At 38.2% G+C, this 19,930-nt stretch overlaps 1 protein-coding gene across 1 annotated transcript in view; it reads left to right on the top strand.

Annotated features, from left to right (window-relative positions):
- Window positions 1–1,108: 1,108 nt before the first annotated feature.
- LOC137961851 (uncharacterized) overlaps window positions 1,109–19,930 on the top strand; it is a 46,657-nt gene continuing 27,835 nt past the window's right edge. The window contains exons 1-8 of the mRNA XM_068808455.1: window positions 1,109–1,193; window positions 1,364–1,452; window positions 2,642–2,745; window positions 9,676–9,762; window positions 9,907–9,982; window positions 10,062–10,136; window positions 10,278–10,331; window positions 10,435–10,494. Of these exons, the coding sequence (XP_068664556.1) occupies window positions 1,414–1,452; window positions 2,642–2,745; window positions 9,676–9,762; window positions 9,907–9,982; window positions 10,062–10,136; window positions 10,278–10,331; window positions 10,435–10,494 (495 nt within the window). The 5' untranslated portion in view covers window positions 1,109–1,193; window positions 1,364–1,413. The remainder of the gene's footprint in view (window positions 1,194–1,363; window positions 1,453–2,641; window positions 2,746–9,675; window positions 9,763–9,906; window positions 9,983–10,061; window positions 10,137–10,277; window positions 10,332–10,434; window positions 10,495–19,930) is intronic.

The raw sequence follows: 19,930 nt of genomic DNA, 5'->3' as shown, positions 1-19,930 counted from the left end.
ACAACTCTACAAAGATAAAAAACCTAATGACATGTTTTTCACTTCATAGCTAATTTTTTGTTGCAAGAAAAAAGTATTATTTTGAGTATCTTCAAATCAAGAACTGACCATAACAAGTTTCTCATGTATCCATCGAAAAAACGTACAAAGACAGTGAAAGCTAGCTTTTCAATGATAAAAAAACAAAAGCGGATGGAAAATAGCTCTTCAACCATCAAATAATTTAGTAATTTTATAGATCAAAGAGTAAATCTATAAAATTTTGTTGAGAACTAATAGACCTAAGAAGAAAAAATAATTGAAAAACATTCGAAGAGTATATCATAGGGAGCCAACAAACTAAGGTAAGAACAAAAGGAAAAAACATAAGCAAGATCTAAAGCAAATAGAACAAAACAAAAAACTAAAGAGAAGAAAGAAGGAAACAATTGAGAGGAGGACATAGGTTCATAGTCGGTCAAGATCTCCCTATCTCAGGTATGCTCTAGTAGAGGCTTTATAAACGGTCTTAGATAAAAAGATAAAAGAAAAAAAAAGCTTTTGCCGGCAGTTTTTGGGGAAGAACACATAATTTTCTCTTGATTTTGACATTAATTTTTTTTTTTTAGCATACATTACACGTGACTTCCGTTAATTTAAAATTACTTTCACTTATGTGAGGATTTTAACGTATAATGAGTGGATCCATTTTTTGTTTTTTTTAAGGGGGCAGAACCAGGTATGTGGGCTTTGTTCACCCGGCGCACTCTAGCAGCCAGTGCATGCAAATGAGATTCCCTCGCGCGTGTTGAAATTGAAAAATGGTTGGCGCTCTGCTTTTTTAAATAGCTAGGGCTCGCGTGCTGCTTAGTGCTCGTCCCTGCGTACTTTAGACACGAAAGCCTGAGTTCAACAAAAGTCTCAGATTCGACACGTGTGAGACGACTCCAATTTTATAGGGTTGACGGATTGGGGCGGATGCTGCATGTGACATACACGACAATCGGGGCTTCGGACAAGCGCACGGATTGGGAGCGCACATTGAAGCCTTCACCTTCACCTTGGCAGGCGCAATTTAGCATCGGCTGATCTCTTCGTATGGGGGGTTTAGTAAATTCCGACTATTTTGTACTTTTGCTACTCGCTCCGTCAGTATCACCATCGTGCTGCAAGGTCTGAGTTTTTGGGCTGCTTCCCAACTTCTACTAAGGGTGGTAGGTCTCCTTTTTCGTCTTTCTGGATGTCTTTCTCTTTTTATGTTTCCCCAAACTGCTTTTTAGTAGCTGCAACACTAGGGTTTTCTTTTATTCTAGTACTTTGAGTTGGTTGTTTTTTATTGTTCCAGCTCTGCAGAGCAGCTTAATTCAATTCTTGTATGTTTTAGGGTTTGAGATTTCTGCAGCTGCATCGTCGAGCTCTCATTTCTCTGTCAAGATGTTTTGGTGCATGCCTGCTCTTTCTGCATCTTCGCCTGTAAGTGGAACTCGACAGTCTGCACTCGTCCTCCTCTTACCTTTGCCTGGCACATTCTATCTTTGTTTTTATTTTTATTTTTATGATAGGAGTTTACTCAATTATCCTTTTTTGGATATGGCTGTTTGCTATGAGTAACAATAATAATGAAGGTTCGATTTAGTATTTACCTCAAGTTATACTCCCTTTGGTTGAGGATAAATTTATGGCATTGAGAAAATTTTAAGTATATGAGTTTTTCCGTATATTGATTTCTGAGTCATCTATTTTGCTGATGCTTCTGATTAAAGTTTCTTCTGGTTCGGATGCCTGCTGATTTGCTATTGTTAATGTGCAGAGAAGCATATAGACTTTGCCTCCATTAAATCAGTTTAGTTGGTGGATTTATGTTTTAAAAATTCTCAAATGAGTGTCTTTGCACGAGCTGGTTATGGTTTTGGGTCTCCGTACCGTTGGACTGCTCTGCATGTTTCTGTTTTTGGATATTCCTCATAGATACCTACCTCTCATTATTTGTTACAGATCGCATGAGTTAGTGAGAGAAGATTCATGGGAAATAGAAGTTGCATGTTACTTTGGTTATTAGGTTGGAAGCAGTTGTTATCTTCTTCTTGATTTTGTATGTTCACGTTATTCTTCTTTTACTGTTGTCACTAAATATTTTTTATGCTTTGAGGTTTGAAATTGAAGAGCAAACAGCTTTTTGTCTTCCTTGCTTGGTAGAAAGCTCTGTCCTTCTTCTCTGATTCTTTTTATTTTTTATTTTTTTCGTTTGATCTTGGTGTCTGCACTTGACAAACAGTTTTGTTTAGTTAAAGGCTACCCTTATTTATGAGGAATTTTGGTCTGTTGAATTGTTCCATCTTAGTTGGAGGTTACTGGGTTTTTCTCCATGGAAAAATGGTAAAGAAATTGGCATTTGTAGTTTGAGTTGCTAACTGTGCGTTTAGCTTACAATCTTTGATATCCTTTCCTATTTGTTTTTCTAAATTTGCCAGATGTATGAGAAATACCCTTTCTTAGTCATTACCCTTTGTTGTTTAGATATTTGGTTGTGTTTTATATTTTTTTTTTTCAATTTTTGTGTGTGAGCTTGAGTTTCCTCTTTTTCTTTTACATGTATTAGCTCCAAGAGCTGCTCTGCAATTATGATGTTTTCTGCTGATTGCATGAGCCTTAATTTTGATAGGTGGAATCAATCTTGGATAAGGAAAACTTCACCCTTGAGGAGCTTCTTGATGAGGAAGAAATAATCCAAGAGTGCAAAGGACTAAATTGTCGCCTCATAAATTTGTATGGCCTTTTATTTAAATATTTTGTATCTCCTGTCTTGTAATACATTTAAATATGTCAAACTTGCCTTACAAATGCATTCTTTGTGCCTCTGAAAATATAATTGGCTGGTGTTTTAAGGCCAACCCACATCCATGGAAGCATTGGCAAACTTATCATAAATTATGACTTGTGTAGAAGAAATTCAATGTACTTGGACTAATGTCTCGAGATCAGCTAATAGTGTCACTGACTCAGCTAAAAAAACTTTTGTCCCTCTAATCCCTTGTTGTTAAGGGACTATTTCCTAAGATTTTATTCTTGTAAGCTTTGCTGGAATGAAATCTTTGCTTTTTTTTTTGTTTTGTTTTTTTTAAAGTCTACGTTTTTTGCCATTGGCAGTTCTTTGAACCATCCTCATCAGTTGATCTCTAGTTTATACAGAAAGTAGGTGTATGATCGCTGACATATGGGTTGCACATAGGCCACAACAATTGGGTTGCGCTCAGGAGTCTTGGAATTCCTTTTCCTCACCTGCAAGTTGTCGGGTCATCTTACTTTCAGCTCACCTGAAACACCAAAGATAAATATTCTCGTTTGATTTTAGGACATGAGAAAATTGACACATTTCAAAGTCATACTGATTTTGTTAGGGTATAGCAATGTTAAATACTTCATCATCTCATTTTGCTATTTGTTGGGTGACATGTAGAAACAAATTATAGTTGTCTTAAAAAATAAATAAAAAAGTTATATGCCTAGATCTTTTTCTGACTCCATTCCTCAAAGCTTTCTTTTCTCTTCAACAAGATCCCTCTCACACTCATAGAGGATAATGAGTTTGAAAAGCTGCGATGCTTGTTGTAATTTTAGTCATGACATCATTGTTGAAAATTTAGGTGATTTTGAATTCATTTCTTTGAGTCCTTTTACATTCTTATTAATAAACAACTGAGGCAAGTTTTTGAGCTTAGGTGTACATGGGCTTTTGCTCACTAACTGTATTAATAGTGTTAAATTGGGTCCAAGGCCCTATCCCAAAATGACTAGCCAACTTAGGAAACCTTTTTACCAACTAATAACGCAAGTCTTGGGCAAGTTTCTTTGGATTTTGTGGATCTTCTCTCCATTTTTAGCAATATCCTTGAAGGTTTTTCCCACATTTCTGGACTGGTAGGGTAAAGTTTTCGTTTTTTTTCCTTTTTGTGCCTATCTTAGCCTATTGGCTAATGATTACTGTTTCTATTTGACTGAATGTTGGGATTTAGAAGTGTTTAATGATCCCAATTTGAGGAAATTTCTCAAATCTGCTTGCGTCGTCAACCTAATGCTTGCATCATCATCCATATAGCCTACACCATCTTGATTTCTTGCAATTAGGTCATTCTTTCATTGATTAATGGTCTCAATTGCTGGAATTGATCACTATTGGTTCTTAATTGAATGAATTGGGTGCTGTATTGCCCTAATTGAATTCGGTGTGGGGCCCACTTGACTATGCAAATATTGAAATTTGGGGAAAGTGCTTTCCTTTGGTTAATTGACGCTCTAGTGTACTGAAGTGTGGTGTTTGGTGATATTTAATCGCTGATTCCAGCACATAGGTTGTTGTCCAAAGGACAGCTGAGAACTTAGATGTGAAGTTCTCTCAATCTATTCAGATAACTACGATCCGGTTGAATGGATCGAATTATGTAAACTGGTCTAGATCAGTTTTGATGTATTTGAGAGCCAGAAGAATGACAAAATATATAAATGATGATCCCCCAGTACCTATTACTGAAGATTGGGTGGCAGAAGATAATTTAGTAATGACCTGGTTGGTAAATAGTATGGAATCCAGATTTAGTAATCAGATTTTGAGTTGCAATACTGCTAAGGCAATGTGGACTATATTGGCTTCCATTTTGTCTCAAGAAAGTAATTTATCAAGGATCTATGAGTTATATGTGAAGTTCTTTAATATGAAGCGCAGAGGTAGATCAATGACAAATTCACTGAGATGAGGGGAGTACTACAGGAGATTAGTACATTCTATCCTTTTACTATGAATGTTGAAGACATCCGTAAGAAAGAAAATCAGATTCAAGTAGCCCGGTTTTTGGATGGTTTGGGACATGAGTGTGATGCTATTAGAGCCCAATTGTTGGTTAATGAGGATGTGACCACTTTTGAGCAAACTTTTAACAGAGTTCTTCGAGCTGAAAGTGCAGTTGAAAATAAGAATGAGTCAGGTGGAGCGCTCTCAGAAGCAGCTGCTCTTAACCTTCAATCTTCTACTGGTAAGCTCGGCGGTCGGTTTCATGGTGGTAATAATAGAGGTAAGAGGTCGCTCTTACACAACCCATGGTCGTGGCCGAAATGGTCGGGGGGATCAAAAATGTATTTATTGCGGTAGGACTAATCATATTTCTGAGAAATGTTAGGACAAATTTGGTAAACCTACCCGGGCCAATTCTATAGTCACAGATAAGGACACCTCCTCACACACTGGATCGTATGAGGAAATTCAGCAGTTATTACAGTGACTGGGTCAATTGACTGCTTCATCTACTACTTCTCAAACTACCGAAACGACTCCTTCTTCCTCAGCGATTGCCACGATGGCTATTACAGGTATAAATGCACTAAATGTGTCTCTTCCCCCTCTTTGATCATTGATTCAAGAGCTTCTACACACATGTCAGATATGTCCTCTCTATTTCAGTCCATTAGTCCACCTCTCCCATTCAGGGGGAGGGTATAGTTCACACTACTCCACAAATATCCTTAGATTCTGTTTTATTTGTACCAAAGTTTTCAGTTAATCTCTTGTCTGTGAGTCATATAACTAAATCCTTAAACTGCTCAATAACCTTTTATCCTACTTCTTGTGTTTTCCAGGATTTGCAGACGTGAGGACGATTGGTTCAAGACATGAGAAGGGAGGGCTCTACATGTTGGATGATGTATCCATTTCTCGAGTTGTAGCTCTCACTACTATAGATTCTTCTTACTTGTGGCATCTGCACTTGGAACATCCCTCACCAGCTAAGTTGTGTCAGTCTTTTCCTTCTTTGCCGGCCAATATTTCGTTTGTATATGAATCCTGTCAACTGGGAAAGCATCGTCGCTCCAGTTTCCCAGTTAGTTCTAGTTAAAGCACCAAGTTGTTTGAATTAGTTCACTCTGATGTATGGGGTCCATGTTGGGTTCTTAGCCCATTTGGTTATAAGTATTTTGTGTCGTTCATTGATGATTTTAGTAGAGTCACTTGGGTGTATCTCCTACGGGAGAAGTCCAAAGTATTTGATGTATTCCTCAATTTTTTCAATGAAATAAAAAATCAATTTGGTGCATGTGTTCATGTACTTCGTACTGATAATGGTTTGGAATATCTTAACCATAAATTTTCAGTATTTTGTGAGTCTCATGGTATTACCCATCAAACATCTTGCCCTTATACACTACAACAAAATGGGGTGGCTGAGCATAAAAATAGACATCTCCTTGAGGTTACAAGGACACAATTATTGCATATGAATGTTCCTAAATCTTTTTGAGGAGATGCATTTTTAATTTCTTGCTACTAGGTTAATCGTATGCCCTCAACTGTTTTGTGTGGTCAAGTTCCACTTCAGGTTTTAAAACCCAATTGTAAATTGTTTGGTGTGGTTCCTTGTATTTTTGGATGTACCTGTTTTGTTCATATGATTGGAACTTCAGTCGATAAGTTGCCACCTCGATCTGTCAAATGTGTTTTTTGGGATATTCTCGTAAACAAAAAGGGTACAAATGTTATGATCCTGTTCGACGGAAAACATGTGTCAGCCGATGTGATCTTTTTTGAACATACTCCATATTTTTCATCATCTACTGAGCTTCCTGTATCACATGAATCTCCTTTAGATTGTCCTGTTCCAATTGTAAATTGTTTGGTGTGGTTCCTTGGTATTTTTGGATGTACCTGTTTTGTTCATATGATTGGAACTTCAGTCGATAAGTTGTCACCTCGGTCTGTCAAATGTGTTTTTTTGGGATATTCTCGTAAACAAAAAGGGTACAAATGTTATGATCCTGTTCGACGGAAAACATGTGTCAGCCGATGTGATCTTTTTTGAACATACTCCATATTTTTCATCATCTACTGAGCTTCCTGTATCACATGCATCTCCTTTAGATTGTCCTGTTCCTATTGCAGTTTTGAATATACCAGCATCATCGAGTTCTTCATTGCCTCTTCGTGTTTACAGTCGTCGCTCTCGTACTCCTGCAGTGTCTCCAGCAGTTACCTCTACAGAGCTCTCTCCTCATGATCCACCAGCTTCCTCATTGCCTGTAGATCCTGTTGTCTTTGATTTGGACTTGCCTATTAGTCTACGAAAAGGTAAACGATCTTGTACTTCTCATCCGATCCAAATATGTGTCACTTGATTTTTTGTCCCTATCCTTCAAGTCCTTTGCTATGTCATTGTCTACTTCCCATATACCTCGTTCGGTGTAGGAAGCCTTGTGCTCTCCAGAATGGAAACAAACTATGGATGATGAGATGAGTGCTTTAGTGTTTTGGGGAACATGGAATCTATGTGATCCACCTGCAGGAGCTGCTATTGTGGGGTGTCGTTGAGTTTATACTATCAAATATAATGTTGATGGCTCTATTGAACGGTACAAAGCTGTTATGAGACATCCTAGTTATGAACCTGGGTTAAATACCTATGTCATCCGCTCCTAACAGGCCGGTCTTTTGGGTAGTATTGGCTAGGGGCTTAACATTTGGTATCAAAGCCGACCCTCGGTCGCGAGTTTGATTCTCAACAACGGTGCAGAGGTTGGATTTAAATACTGGTAGACCGTAGGATAAAAACCCGGGTCGGGCCAATGTCGTTGCGTTGCGCGCAAAGGCTAGATTAAAATACAGGTAGGCCGTAGGATAAAAACCCGGGTCGGGCCTATGTCGTTGCGCCGCCGTGGTCTTCGGCTCGCAAAGGGGGGGAGTGTGATGTTATGGGACATCTTGGTTATGGGCCTGAGTTAAGTACCTATGTCTTCCGCTCCTAACAGCCCGGTCTTTTGGGTAGTATTGGCTAGGAGCTTAACAAAAGCTCGGTTGGTAGCAAAAGGGTATACACAGACTTTTGGAGTTGATGTCTTTGAGACATTCTTTCCTGTGGCCCGACTTACTTCGGTACGTATCTTAATATCTGTGGCTGTTAATAAGGGTTGGCCTCTCTTTGAAGAATGCCTTTTTATATGGTGATCTACATGAGGAAGTGTATATGGAGCAACCTCCTGGTATGTTGCTCAGGGGGAGACACAAAAGGCTATTTATGGACTTCAACAAAGTCCACGGGCCTGGTTTGAAAAGTTTAGTGATATGGTACTACAATTTGGGTTCTACAGGAGTCATTGTGATCATTATATGTTCTTACTTAAAAGGAAGACGGGTATGGTGGTTTTGATTGTCTATGTAGATGACATTGTGTTATCTGGTGATGATCTTGATGGTATTACATAAGTTAAACAATATCTGGCCACACATTTTCAGACAAAGGATTTGGGCTTTCTCAAGTACTTCCTTGGCATTGAAGTCGCTCGTAGCAAGCGAGGTATTGTTCTTTCTCAGAGAAAATATATATTGGATATGTTACAGGAGTATGGTTTATTAGGTGCTAAACTTATAGACACCCCCATGGAAGTTAATCATAGTCTACATGACACCCAGGGTCCTACACTCAAGGATAAAACTCAATATCTACGGTTAGTAGGTAAACTGATCTATGCTACAGTTACCAGGCCGGATATTTTATTTGTTGTGGGAGTTGTGTGCCAATTCATGGAAAATCCTCAAAAAGTCCATTTAGAAGCTGCTCAGAGGATTTTGAAGTACTTGAAGGGTGCACTTGGAAAAGGTCTTCTGTATACTCATAATGGGAAAATTGATGTACTTGGGTATTTTGATGCCGATTATGTTGGGTGTAAGATGGATAGACGTTCTACATCAAGCTACTGTTGTTTTGTTGGAGGCAACCTGATAAGTTGGAAAAGTAAGAAACAGACAGTTGTGGCTAGGTCCAGTGCAGAGGCCGAGTATCGAGCAATGGCTCATATAGTTAGTGAGCTTATGTGGATTAAGTCTGTGCTTTTTGAGTTTGGTTTTATGTTACCTGACCCTATGGTTATAAATTGTGATAATCAGGCAGCCATTTTTATTGTCAGCAACCCTGTATTTCATGAGAGAACGAAACAGATAGAGGTTGACTGCCACTTTATTAGAGATGCAGTTATGTAGAGGAAGGTGGTAACTCCTTATGTAAAGTCTTCAGGCCAGTTGGAAGATATATTTACCAAACCTTTGGGGAGACGTGAACATGTATCCTTTAGTGACAAGCTGAGATTGTTTGATATCTACTCTCCGGCTTGAGGGAGAGTGTTAAAATACAAGTTCAGGGGTATTTTGGTCATTTCTTATATTTTCAATTTTACATTTTTCTCTTATAGTATGGTTATTAGATAGAGAATGTCTTTTTTTATCTCTAGTTAAATTTTCATTCAATTTAGACATGTATTTTAGGAGATATGTAATTTTGAGTATTGAGGGGCATTTTTGTCTTATTGTAAAATTTCACTTAAACCCTGATTATAAAGAAGCAAGAAGGGCCTTTCTGGTTCGTATTCCAAGGCAGCAAAACTGCCTCTCTTCCAGAAATCCATTTTCTCTTCTATTTTCTCCCCAAATCACCTATTTTTCATGGTATCAGAGTTGGCCCACATATGAGTACCCGCTCTGACACCAAGTTAAATTGGGTCCAAGGCCTTATCCCAAAATTACTAGCCAACTTAGGAAACCTCTTTACCAACTAATAAACTCAAGATCTTTGTACTCACTAATCTATGTGGGATTATTCCTTAATAAATAGTTTTAAGAGACATGCACTAGTTAAGGAACATTTGTTTTTTGTATTTTTTCAGTCTTCGAGATGCGACTCAGGTTGAGCAGTTACTTAGATATATTGTTGAGGAACCTCCGGAAGATGCTGAAAGCAAGCAGATCTTCAAGTAAGTCACTATAATCCATGGCTATTGAAACTCCTATAATTGCCTGATCTATTTTATGTATGTACTTTTTTCTTTTTTATTTTAATTTTGTTAGATTTGAAATTGATCTATGTGTCTCATGTATCGGTTCATTTGATGATTTAGGTTTCCATTTATTGCTTGTGAGATATTCAGTTGCGAAATTGATGTGATCTTGAAGACCTTAGTTGAGGATGAGGCGGTATGTGTCCTTTTCAAGCTTTCACTTTAGTTGCAAAATCATTTCAATAATTACTCTGAAGTTTTGCTTTCTGCTGCAGTTGATGAACTTGCTCTTTTCTTTCCTGGAACCGCACCACCATCATGGGACGTTACTGGCTGGGTACTTTAGCAAGGTATATTGGGTTTTCCAGATTTTATCATCTTTCTAATATGTTTCATATTATTGAAAGAAAATAGGTTTTTTCTCGAAGTTTGGTGTTCTAATAGATCACCTGTTTCAATAAGCTGTTTAATCTATTGTTGTCATTTTCTAGGTTCTCGTATGCCTCATGATGCGAAAGACAGTGCCTCTGATGAATTACGTTCAAGTATGTAAATTTTTTGCTGTATTATTTAGTTATTTATCTTTTTGGTTTTCTGAGCTCGGGAACTTTTTGGTTAAATGAATCCTTTCTTTGGTGGCTTGTTCAGGCTCATCAAGATATTATTTGTAAGTTGGTTGATCTGATTGGAATCACATCCATCATGGAGGTCAGGAGCTAAATCTGCCACTACATATTAATTACTTCAAGTTTATAGACCACTGATTATGAAAAAGCACTATTTTGCTGCATTTTCTTTGGACCATGAGACAAGTGCATCTAGTATTGCCATGAAAAAAAAGAAAAAGGCATCTGGTACTGTTTTATCTTTTAATTTGGTTCTGGAGTGCTTTATGAGATCCCGGTGTGTATTAGGTTTCCCAAAACCTGGTACCTATTGGGCATTGCATGTTATGTAACATCCATAATACCTCCCAAAATGCATGATGCCCTGCATGTTATGCGTTACATATTGTCCATAATATCTCCCTTAAATCCGAGATGCTTTGGACAGTACATGTACTATAGTATCATTCTACCATTGCTTTGATTGTGTAAATATATTTTTTTGAGGATAATCCAATATTAGCTATAAAGTCATTGCAATGTAGTTTAAGAACATTAGCTGAACCTTCAGGGTTGAGCATTGCGGTTGGATGGTCTTTTTCATGGTGTTAAAATATATCCATATCTCACATCGTTGTGAAATCATCTACAACCTGTTTAAGAACTTTGTCTGATCCTCTCAAGGTTGAGGTTTTAAGTTGGATGTCTTTCTTATGGTATCTAAGTAAATCAAATGGACCATCATGTATAGCTGGGCCTTTACTTAGTTTAAGTGATGTGTTCAATGCTACAATAAGTGATAACATATTAGTAAACGTTTTCAGAATAACCTCGTATCAATTGCAATGTAATTGATAATCTAGTAAAGAACTTGGGTAGGACTACTTCTCTAAGGTTTCATGATCTTGTCCTGGAATATAATGTTGTAGAATAATGAGAAATAGAGGTATGAGGAAGGAGATGAATGTTGATTTTCAGGATTCCATAGGTAATAAGGTTAAGCAAAAGAGAGAAGGAAGAAGGGAAGAGAAAGAAGGGAGAAGAGAGGAGAGAGTATGATATATGTCCAAGAGAGAAAAGAGATGAGAGAGTATGATACCCGTCCAAGAGAGAAAAGAGAGAAGAGAATACGTGAGGGAAAAAGGAGGAAGAAATTAGGGTCTTGGACTTAAACAAACCCTCCCCCTTAAGTTGTATTTATAGTTATTAAAAATACTAATATTACAAGAATACTCTTCACCCTAGTAAGAGTGAATAAGAGACAAAAAACGTAAACTAATTATATCAATGCCATCCTAATTACATCATATCTTCCAACACTCCCCCTCAAGCTGGGAGGTAGTGACAATGATCGTAGCTTAAACCAAATAACATAGATATAGTAATAACCTCCTCCATCACTATGTCCCAAGGATGAGTACGAACCGGGCACCGACTCTCAAAGGGTAGAAATGGATGATAAAATATAAGTAAAAACCAACCTCAAAGGATTTTGACCAAATATAGTGATAATAATCACTAAAGTGGGTAATGTTTGTCATTCACAAGACGATGATAAAAGACCGAAGGGTACCAATAAATAGTCTCAAAGGACTTAAAACACCCACATATATAAAAGGAACATACTAAAGCAACGTTCCTAAAAGAGTTGATCAAAGTGGTAAGTGAGAGTCAAATAAAGGACGGTAGGAGAAAAACTGCCAAATAATAAAAGAGTAATGAAAATCAAAGGAAGATAAGATGTTGGGGCCACCATGTGCTTTATTTTCCTAAGAAATTCAATTCTTCATTAGAATAACCAATGCTGATAATAGTCAGCAACTGAGGAGTCCTTCAATAATAATGTTTCAATCAAAGAGACATAATAGCAGCAGTAGATATGAGCCAATGCCCAAATAACGTTTACTAAATAATGAAAGTCCTTAATAAGGACACATGAAATAATTCGTAGTGAGTCCATCCTTGAATAAGGAAAATGTGTACCAAATAATAAGCTGACAATGATCCAAGATAATAACCCAGCCAAAGTCAAGAATGTAGCAGATAGCAGCTTTGATAGTCAATGAGTGAATCAAGGCGAGTCACCAAAATTATGAGTCATGCCGAGTAGAGTAGAAGACTCAGACTGAGTCAAGCGGACTCGTGAGTCTGAGTGGACCTGTCTCGAGCCACACCTCGCTGGTCCAAGTTAAATCAGCAACTCAGAAATCTTGCTATACTCAGCAACTCGTTAGATATAAACATCAACTTGGTGGTTATGATACCAATACTTTCTATGTATAATCAGCAACTCGGGATACCAACAGCAGGCTGGATCAGAATAAAACGAGAATAGAGTTGCAGAATCCAAAGATCTATGCTGGCATTACCAATCTTTATTGCCAGATTAATCTTACGGGATCAAAGAGAAATCACGTGATTCAAGGAATATGGAATCCTCATATGCAGTAAAGATTATCTCCGGATAATAATTGCTGGTTTGTTGGCTTTCTGTATAAGAGATTTCAGTTTCTGCTGTATCAAAACATCATCATCAAGCAGCAAGTCACCAAATATATCTCAGCACTAAGTAATATTTCAATCACAGCAACAGTCATCAATAAAAGCACCTAGTGTTAGAGGAGTTGCAGCAACATGTGCTGGAATTCGGGAGAGATGAGAAGGCAGCAGCTGCTTCTCTTATCAAAGCAGGTGACACTTGACACAGCATTTTGGTTTCTGAGTTTGTCTTGACACGGTGAGCAGAATATAAACCTCTGCTGCTGAGATAATTCAAATCAAAATCTGCTGCTCCAACGGCTAGTCTCAAAAGCTATTGCAAACCAGAGGAAGATAATTGAGAAGAATACACTGCTGCTGCAAACAGAGAAGATACTGATGCTGATCTTCAATCAGCAATGTGCCATAGATGCGTAATCTGCAGAATTTCAATACGGAATGTTGCTGCCATAATAGATGTCTGAGAGAAGAGTAATGTCTTCCTTATGCTGCTCAGAAGATATCTCTGCTGCTGGTATACTTAGAACAGAGATACCAGAGAGAGCAACCTCTGAAGCTGAGCTAATCGTATCTCAACAGCCATTCCAGCTGCTGTTAATTGATATGTTCAGCCTTGTCAATACCAACAAAAGTTATCGACCCAAGACAAAGAATCAACTCTTGTAATAATCTCCAAAAGATGAGAGGAACTCAAATAACCTAATGCACTCTGCCTCCGAATGCTTGTTACTTGGCTACCCACATCCTCAAGATCATCGCAATCGTTGCTATCTGTATCATTCATTGCACCTAATTGGACCGCATCACCTCCTCCACCGAGCTCGCCACCCGAATCATCATCTTCATCTTCAAATATATCATCATAATCTTTTGCACGTATATAATTGTGCAATATGCAACAAGCATGTACAATTTTCACCTGGATCTTAAAAGAAAATGTAGTGCCTTTTAACATTTGAAATCGAGCTTTTAAAGCACCGAAAGTTCGCTCAATAATATTCCATAAAGATGAATGTCTTCGGTTGAATAATTCTTTTTCATTTCTAGGAATATTATCTCCAAATTCTTGTAGATGATATCGGGTTCATCGATATGGAGCCAAAAATCCCGGAATATTTGCATAACTAGCATCGACTAGATAATATTTTCCTATAATAGAAATTATATACCACATAAAATAATTGAAGATAAAATAGATAAAAAGTTACTGCATAAAAATATATTACTTACCTTCAGGCACAAAGATTTTATCTCGACGAGTCAATGCGTCCTTCAGTATACGGGAATCGGCTACTGACCCCTCTCATCCAGCAAGTACATAAGTGAATTGCATATCAAATGAACATGCTGCCATCACATTTTGTGAGAGATAACCTTTTCTATTCCAAAACCTTGGTTGATCTTCAAGTGGAATGGTGGCTTTGATATGAGTTCCATCAATAACTCCAATATAATCCTAATTATACATTTTCAATTAATATTTACTAACTTTGTTTATTTAGTTATAGGAAGTGATGTTACCTTGAAGTAGGGATAAAACATTGAATTGGTTAAAATCTTTGAGTGTGTGCGTTCCGAAGGCCGTTTGACGTAATCAGAGTGAAGTTTGAGGATTGCATCCAACACCTTGTTGAAATACTTACTTATCGTCTAGTTTGATCTATTAAACATCTCTGCTGTGACACTATACACTTGTCTTTGACCAACAGTTAGGAGAAAATATGCAAGTTGTTCTTCAATTGAGATGGTCTTTGTGGCTGATAAAAACCCTTTACTAGTAAGTATATCTGCCAATTTGTGAAATACCAGTTGGTTCATCCTGTAAACTTTCCAAAATTTAACTGGTGATTTGTCTAGTGCCTTTTCCAAATACAATGGACCATTCATCCCACAAGAACATGGTACATGTCTGTTGCAATGGTACAAATAATATCTTTCCATGGCGATCAACAAAGTTGTGAATGCAACCATAGTTGCAACATTTTCATCGTCTGTCATAGTATCCATGGAAATCCACAAATTCAATCGCCTAAAATTCATAAACACAAGTAAACACCAATCTTCAATCATAAACTATTTGCAATCACACCTATAAACAACCATATTCATCCACATTCCCACATCCTACATTCAATCACATCCTACATTCATCCACATTCCACATCCTACATTCAATCACATCCTACATTCATCCACATTCCACATCCTACATTCAATCACATCCTACATTCATCCACATTTCACATCCTATATTCATCCACATTCCACATCCATACTCAAAGCACCATATTCATCCATGCAATATATAAACACAACAACATATCAAATTTAAATACAAACCATACTAATAAGTCTTGCAACGTCATAATTCAAATATCATACCTAATACATAACAATATTCAAAAAAGAATAGTGTATTTATAATGCATTACAATTAGTTTTCAAAACAAAATTCAAGCCACTCGACTCGCTCTTCTACTGTCATCTCCGTAAACATGACCTTCTTACTTGGCGTATCCAACCATGAAGGAGCGTGAAACTTCAATTCTGTAGGCAAGTTCGGGATTTCCCTGAGGGCTTTGACCCAATCTCTTACAATATCGTCTTTCATCATGAAATTCTCAAATGTCTTAGCAATTCGATCTATTGCATCAAAGATTCTTCTACTAGTGTCATCATCGGGCATTTCGGTTCTCTTTCTACGACGACTTGAAGATGACCGTTTACTTCTTTCAGATTGATTACCTAGAGACTCATCCATGCTTAATAATGGTGATGGAGTATCCCTAACTATATCAACATCCTCTGGCTCATCCATCGGGACATGTTCCGATTCATGGATCACCTCATCGCCCTGATCTACAAAGGTTGCAGCTCCTTACCCTACCGCTATTGTGTTTCCCACCACCACAGCTAATTTGTCGTACAGGGGGCAACCTTCACGTCTGTACTTCTTAGTTTCTTTATGCTCCTACAAGAATAAAACATCATTTACACGTCTTGGAATAGAGTTATACTAATGCGGAAAACATAAAAAATATTTTATAGTGCATCATGTAGTCAAGCCATATAGATTTACTGACCTTTATGTAATCAAGCCATACAGAATTATATGCAGTAACTCGTTGTGTGGTTGCATCCCAACCAAACCCACTAGTGTTGATACAGCTCGTTACCGTTTGGTATGTTTTCTTCCATGCTCTTGTTCGATTCTTCACCTGATCAATAGTTTTTTTCATGACTGTGTCTTCATTGAACTTATTTACACAGTCCATGTATACCTCATGTTTCCACAACCTGTTAGGCAACTTGTTCCCTAGTTTGACCTGCTCGACCAAGAGATCGAGCATTTTGCTATCATCATCGAATGTCCAAATATCATATGTTCAACCACTTGGTTGTCTTCTTGCAGCCATGTATAATCTAAATCCGAGATGGTCCTCACGGAAAAAACTTTATCAGACAACCTTTACTCGTCACGGAAACACAAACCATAAAAAAAAAATACCACAACAAACCATAAAAAAAAATACCATGTGGTGGATATGTATAATACCCGAATCTCCTCCCCACATGGCAAAAACATTCCATGGCACTTCAAAAATTCTCAACAACATTCTCACACATTTCAAAATTAATTAAATTATTTTCACTAATGCATATGCACTAAACAATGAAAACACACACACATCAAGTCCAAATTCACCGAAGACCCCTGGTAGAGCCCCATATAACTTCGCAGTCACTATGAACTGTACCTCGTCAGTGATGGGGGTCAGGTTTCATTGGCTAATGGACGCCTGTGTAGGCGACTCAACCTTGTTTGAATTGGACTAAAAACCCCTAAACACTAATTCCAGAACTTGATACCTTAAAAGCCCAAAACCCTAAACCCTAATTCCAAACCCTAAACCTAAAAAACCCTAGAGCTTAAAAACACAAAACCCCCAAAACCTTAAAAACCATAAACCCCCTAAACCTTAAAAACCCTAATCCCTAAAATACCCTAAATCCTTAACCTAAACCCTAAACCCGAAACACAAACCATAAAAAAAAAACCTAAACCATCAAACCCTAAACCTATCACCTACTAAACTCTAAACCCTAAACACTAATTCCAGAACTTAATACATTAAAAGCCCTAAACCCTAATTCCAAACCCTAAACCCAAAAAACCTTATAGCATAAAAACACAAAACTCCCAAAACCTTAAAAACCCTAAACCCCCTAAACCTTAAAAACCCTAATCCCTAAAATACCCTAAATCCTTAACCATAAACCCTAAACCCTAATTACTGGACCCTTAAATACCGAGCAGACCCTAAAAATAATCCATACACGAATCAAGAATTTAGACTATAAACCGTAACCCTAAATCCCAAAATAATGCACAAATAACTACCAATTACGCACTGAAAATAAATTTAAATCAAATAAAACACTAATTTAATGAAAAAAAATTAGGGTTTAGGCATACCTTCTGAGGAAATCTGAAGCCGAAGGGTGAAATCGATGCCTAATCGAAGTAGATATTAAGCAGTCGATGCCCAAATGTCCAAAATTGAAGAAAATGGAAATGGGGAAATCGAACGAAATTGGAAGGTTTTCGGGGGGGGGGGGGGAAGGAGACTAGCCAGAGAGAGAAGGGAGTGGGAAGCCGAAAGGGAGAAGAGAGGGAGAAGACAGAGAAGAAAGGGAGGTCGGGAGGGAATGGAAAGAGAGAAGCGAGAGAGAGCGAGTCAGAGAGAAGAGAGGGAGTCACGGAGACGAGAGAGGGGTGCGAGAGAGAGGGCGAGGCCGAGAGATGAGGCCGGAGACGAGAGGGAACTGAGACAGTGGCCAGAGACGAAGAACGAGATCGATTTTGGCAGTAATGACGTCGGGGGCGCAGGGAGACGAGAGAGTACGGGTGAGAGGAAGAAAAAATGAGAAATGACGACGCGTGATGGGGGGGTGCGAGGAGAGAGAGGGGAAAAAGCGAGCGTCGCCCGTCCTTCAATTCAAAGAAGATCAAACAAGGCCTTCTTCCAGATGATCAAAATTAAACCGTGGAGATGAAGGACCCCTTCATCCCCTGCATCGAGATGAAGCTTCATCTGCGCTCCACTAACGACTTCAAGTGTTGAAGGGCGTTATGCGGTTGAAGATCTTCTCGTCCTTCAAGTTGACTAACCCCCCCCAAAAACAACTGCATAGAAAATCCCGACGAACATGTGCGATATCAATCCTTCAAAGACTCCAACCAAGAATCACGGGACAATGCGGGAGAATTCTGAAGCCAGAATCTTGTGGTGTGATTTCCGGATTTACAGCAACAACAACATGAAACATTGCCTGGCTTTGCTTGATCTTCCATGACTGAAACGGAAACTTTCCAAACATAACCTTTCCATGTTTATCAATTCCAAAGATAAACATTCTAAACTTTCCAAACAGCAACGTGTAGATTATTACATGTTCAAACAGAAAAACATAACCTTTCAATACTGCAATAACTTTACGATGTCTATTCTCAATCAGTGGGAGCCTTTATCCCGAGATAACTTCATCAAGCCGGGAGTTTCGAACAAAGATGTAACCAGCCTTTCCAAATAGAAGGGTTTGTCAAGAGAAGGCAGCAAAACGGGTGGAGGTGGTCAGGAAATAACTGATAGGAATTAGATGCTCTAATTCCAAACTAACGAGAGCAATAATAATAATCGCATAAGAAAGAAAAAAAGCAAGCACGAGAACAAACAAAATTTATACAGGTTCGCCTCAAGGTGAGACTACGTTTTGTCTTCTGCCACTGCAGTAATCCACTATAAAGATGAAATAGTTTACATGAGAGGTCGCTCACACTTACATATGTTGTTTTTTCTCTAACCTCTCTTGGCTGCAACTGATGCTCCTCGGATGATGATCCTCGTCAAGGTAAGCAAACCTTAACAACGGCGCCCCCGTATATAAAGAGAAAATTAGGGTAATCGGGTTACAAGTGTGAAATCCCAAAATTACCCTTAATGACACAACAGTCAATATATCCGCGACAAAGTGTAAGGTGTTAATTAGGCTCCATAACTTAACAATCTCTCACTTAGAGACTAATCCATCATCAATATCTCCTTTGCAACGACAACAACTTCTCAATCCTAAAAGAGAATTCCAATTGAAATTGCACACAACTTCAGTTTCTCAATCGTTACAGTCTTTGTCAACATATCAACCGGATTCTGACTCTCTTGAATCTTCTCAAGTGCTAATACTCCATCTTCAGTGCCGATCTAATGAAGTGATAACGCACCTGTATGTGCTTTGTTTTGGCATGATAAACAGGGTTCTTTGTTAAATGAATAACACTCTGACTGTCACAATACAACACATTCTTCCCATGCTTGAGACCTAATTCTTCCCTGAAAGACTGCAACCATACCATCTCTTTGATGGCTTCGGTCACGGTGACATATTCTGCTTCAGTAGTAGAAATAACAACTATCTTTTGCAAATTAGAGACCCAGCTAATTGCTGTACACCCAATGTGTATACATATCCAGTGGTACTCTTCCTACATCAATATCTCCAGCCATGTCAGCATCTACATAACCATGTAATCCCAAGTCTGACTTTTTGAAACATAAGGCTGAGTTTGCAGTGCCTTTCAAATACCTGAGAATCCATTTCACTGCTTCCCAATGTTGTTTATCTGGATTACTCATATATCTTGCTCACAACTCCCATTGTATGAGCTATGTCTGGTCTAGTACACACCATGGCATACATGAGATTGCCAATAGTAGAAGCATAAGGCTCTCCTGCTGACTACTCTTTAGATAGCCTAAAGTGACTAGCCAAATGAGTACTCACTGGTTTTGCATCGTTCATGTTGAACCTCCTTAACAACTTCTTCACATATTCTTCTTGTGACAGTTTCTAGACTTCAATGTCCCTAGTAATCCTCATCCCAATGATTTATTTTGTAACACCTAAATCCTTCATTGCAAACTTCTTGGACAACTCCCTTTTCAACTTATCTATTTCCGGTTTGTAAGCACCTGCTATCA

The sequence above is a fragment of the Aristolochia californica genome, unplaced genomic scaffold (genome assembly GCF_029961685.1).
Source record: "Aristolochia californica isolate CCGP_79_NKW_82.1479 unplaced genomic scaffold, dmAriCali1.0.hap1 SCAF_4, whole genome shotgun sequence".
NCBI lineage: Eukaryota > Viridiplantae > Streptophyta > Magnoliopsida > Piperales > Aristolochiaceae > Aristolochia > Aristolochia californica.
This window is presented reverse-complemented; position numbering and strand designations above follow the sequence as displayed.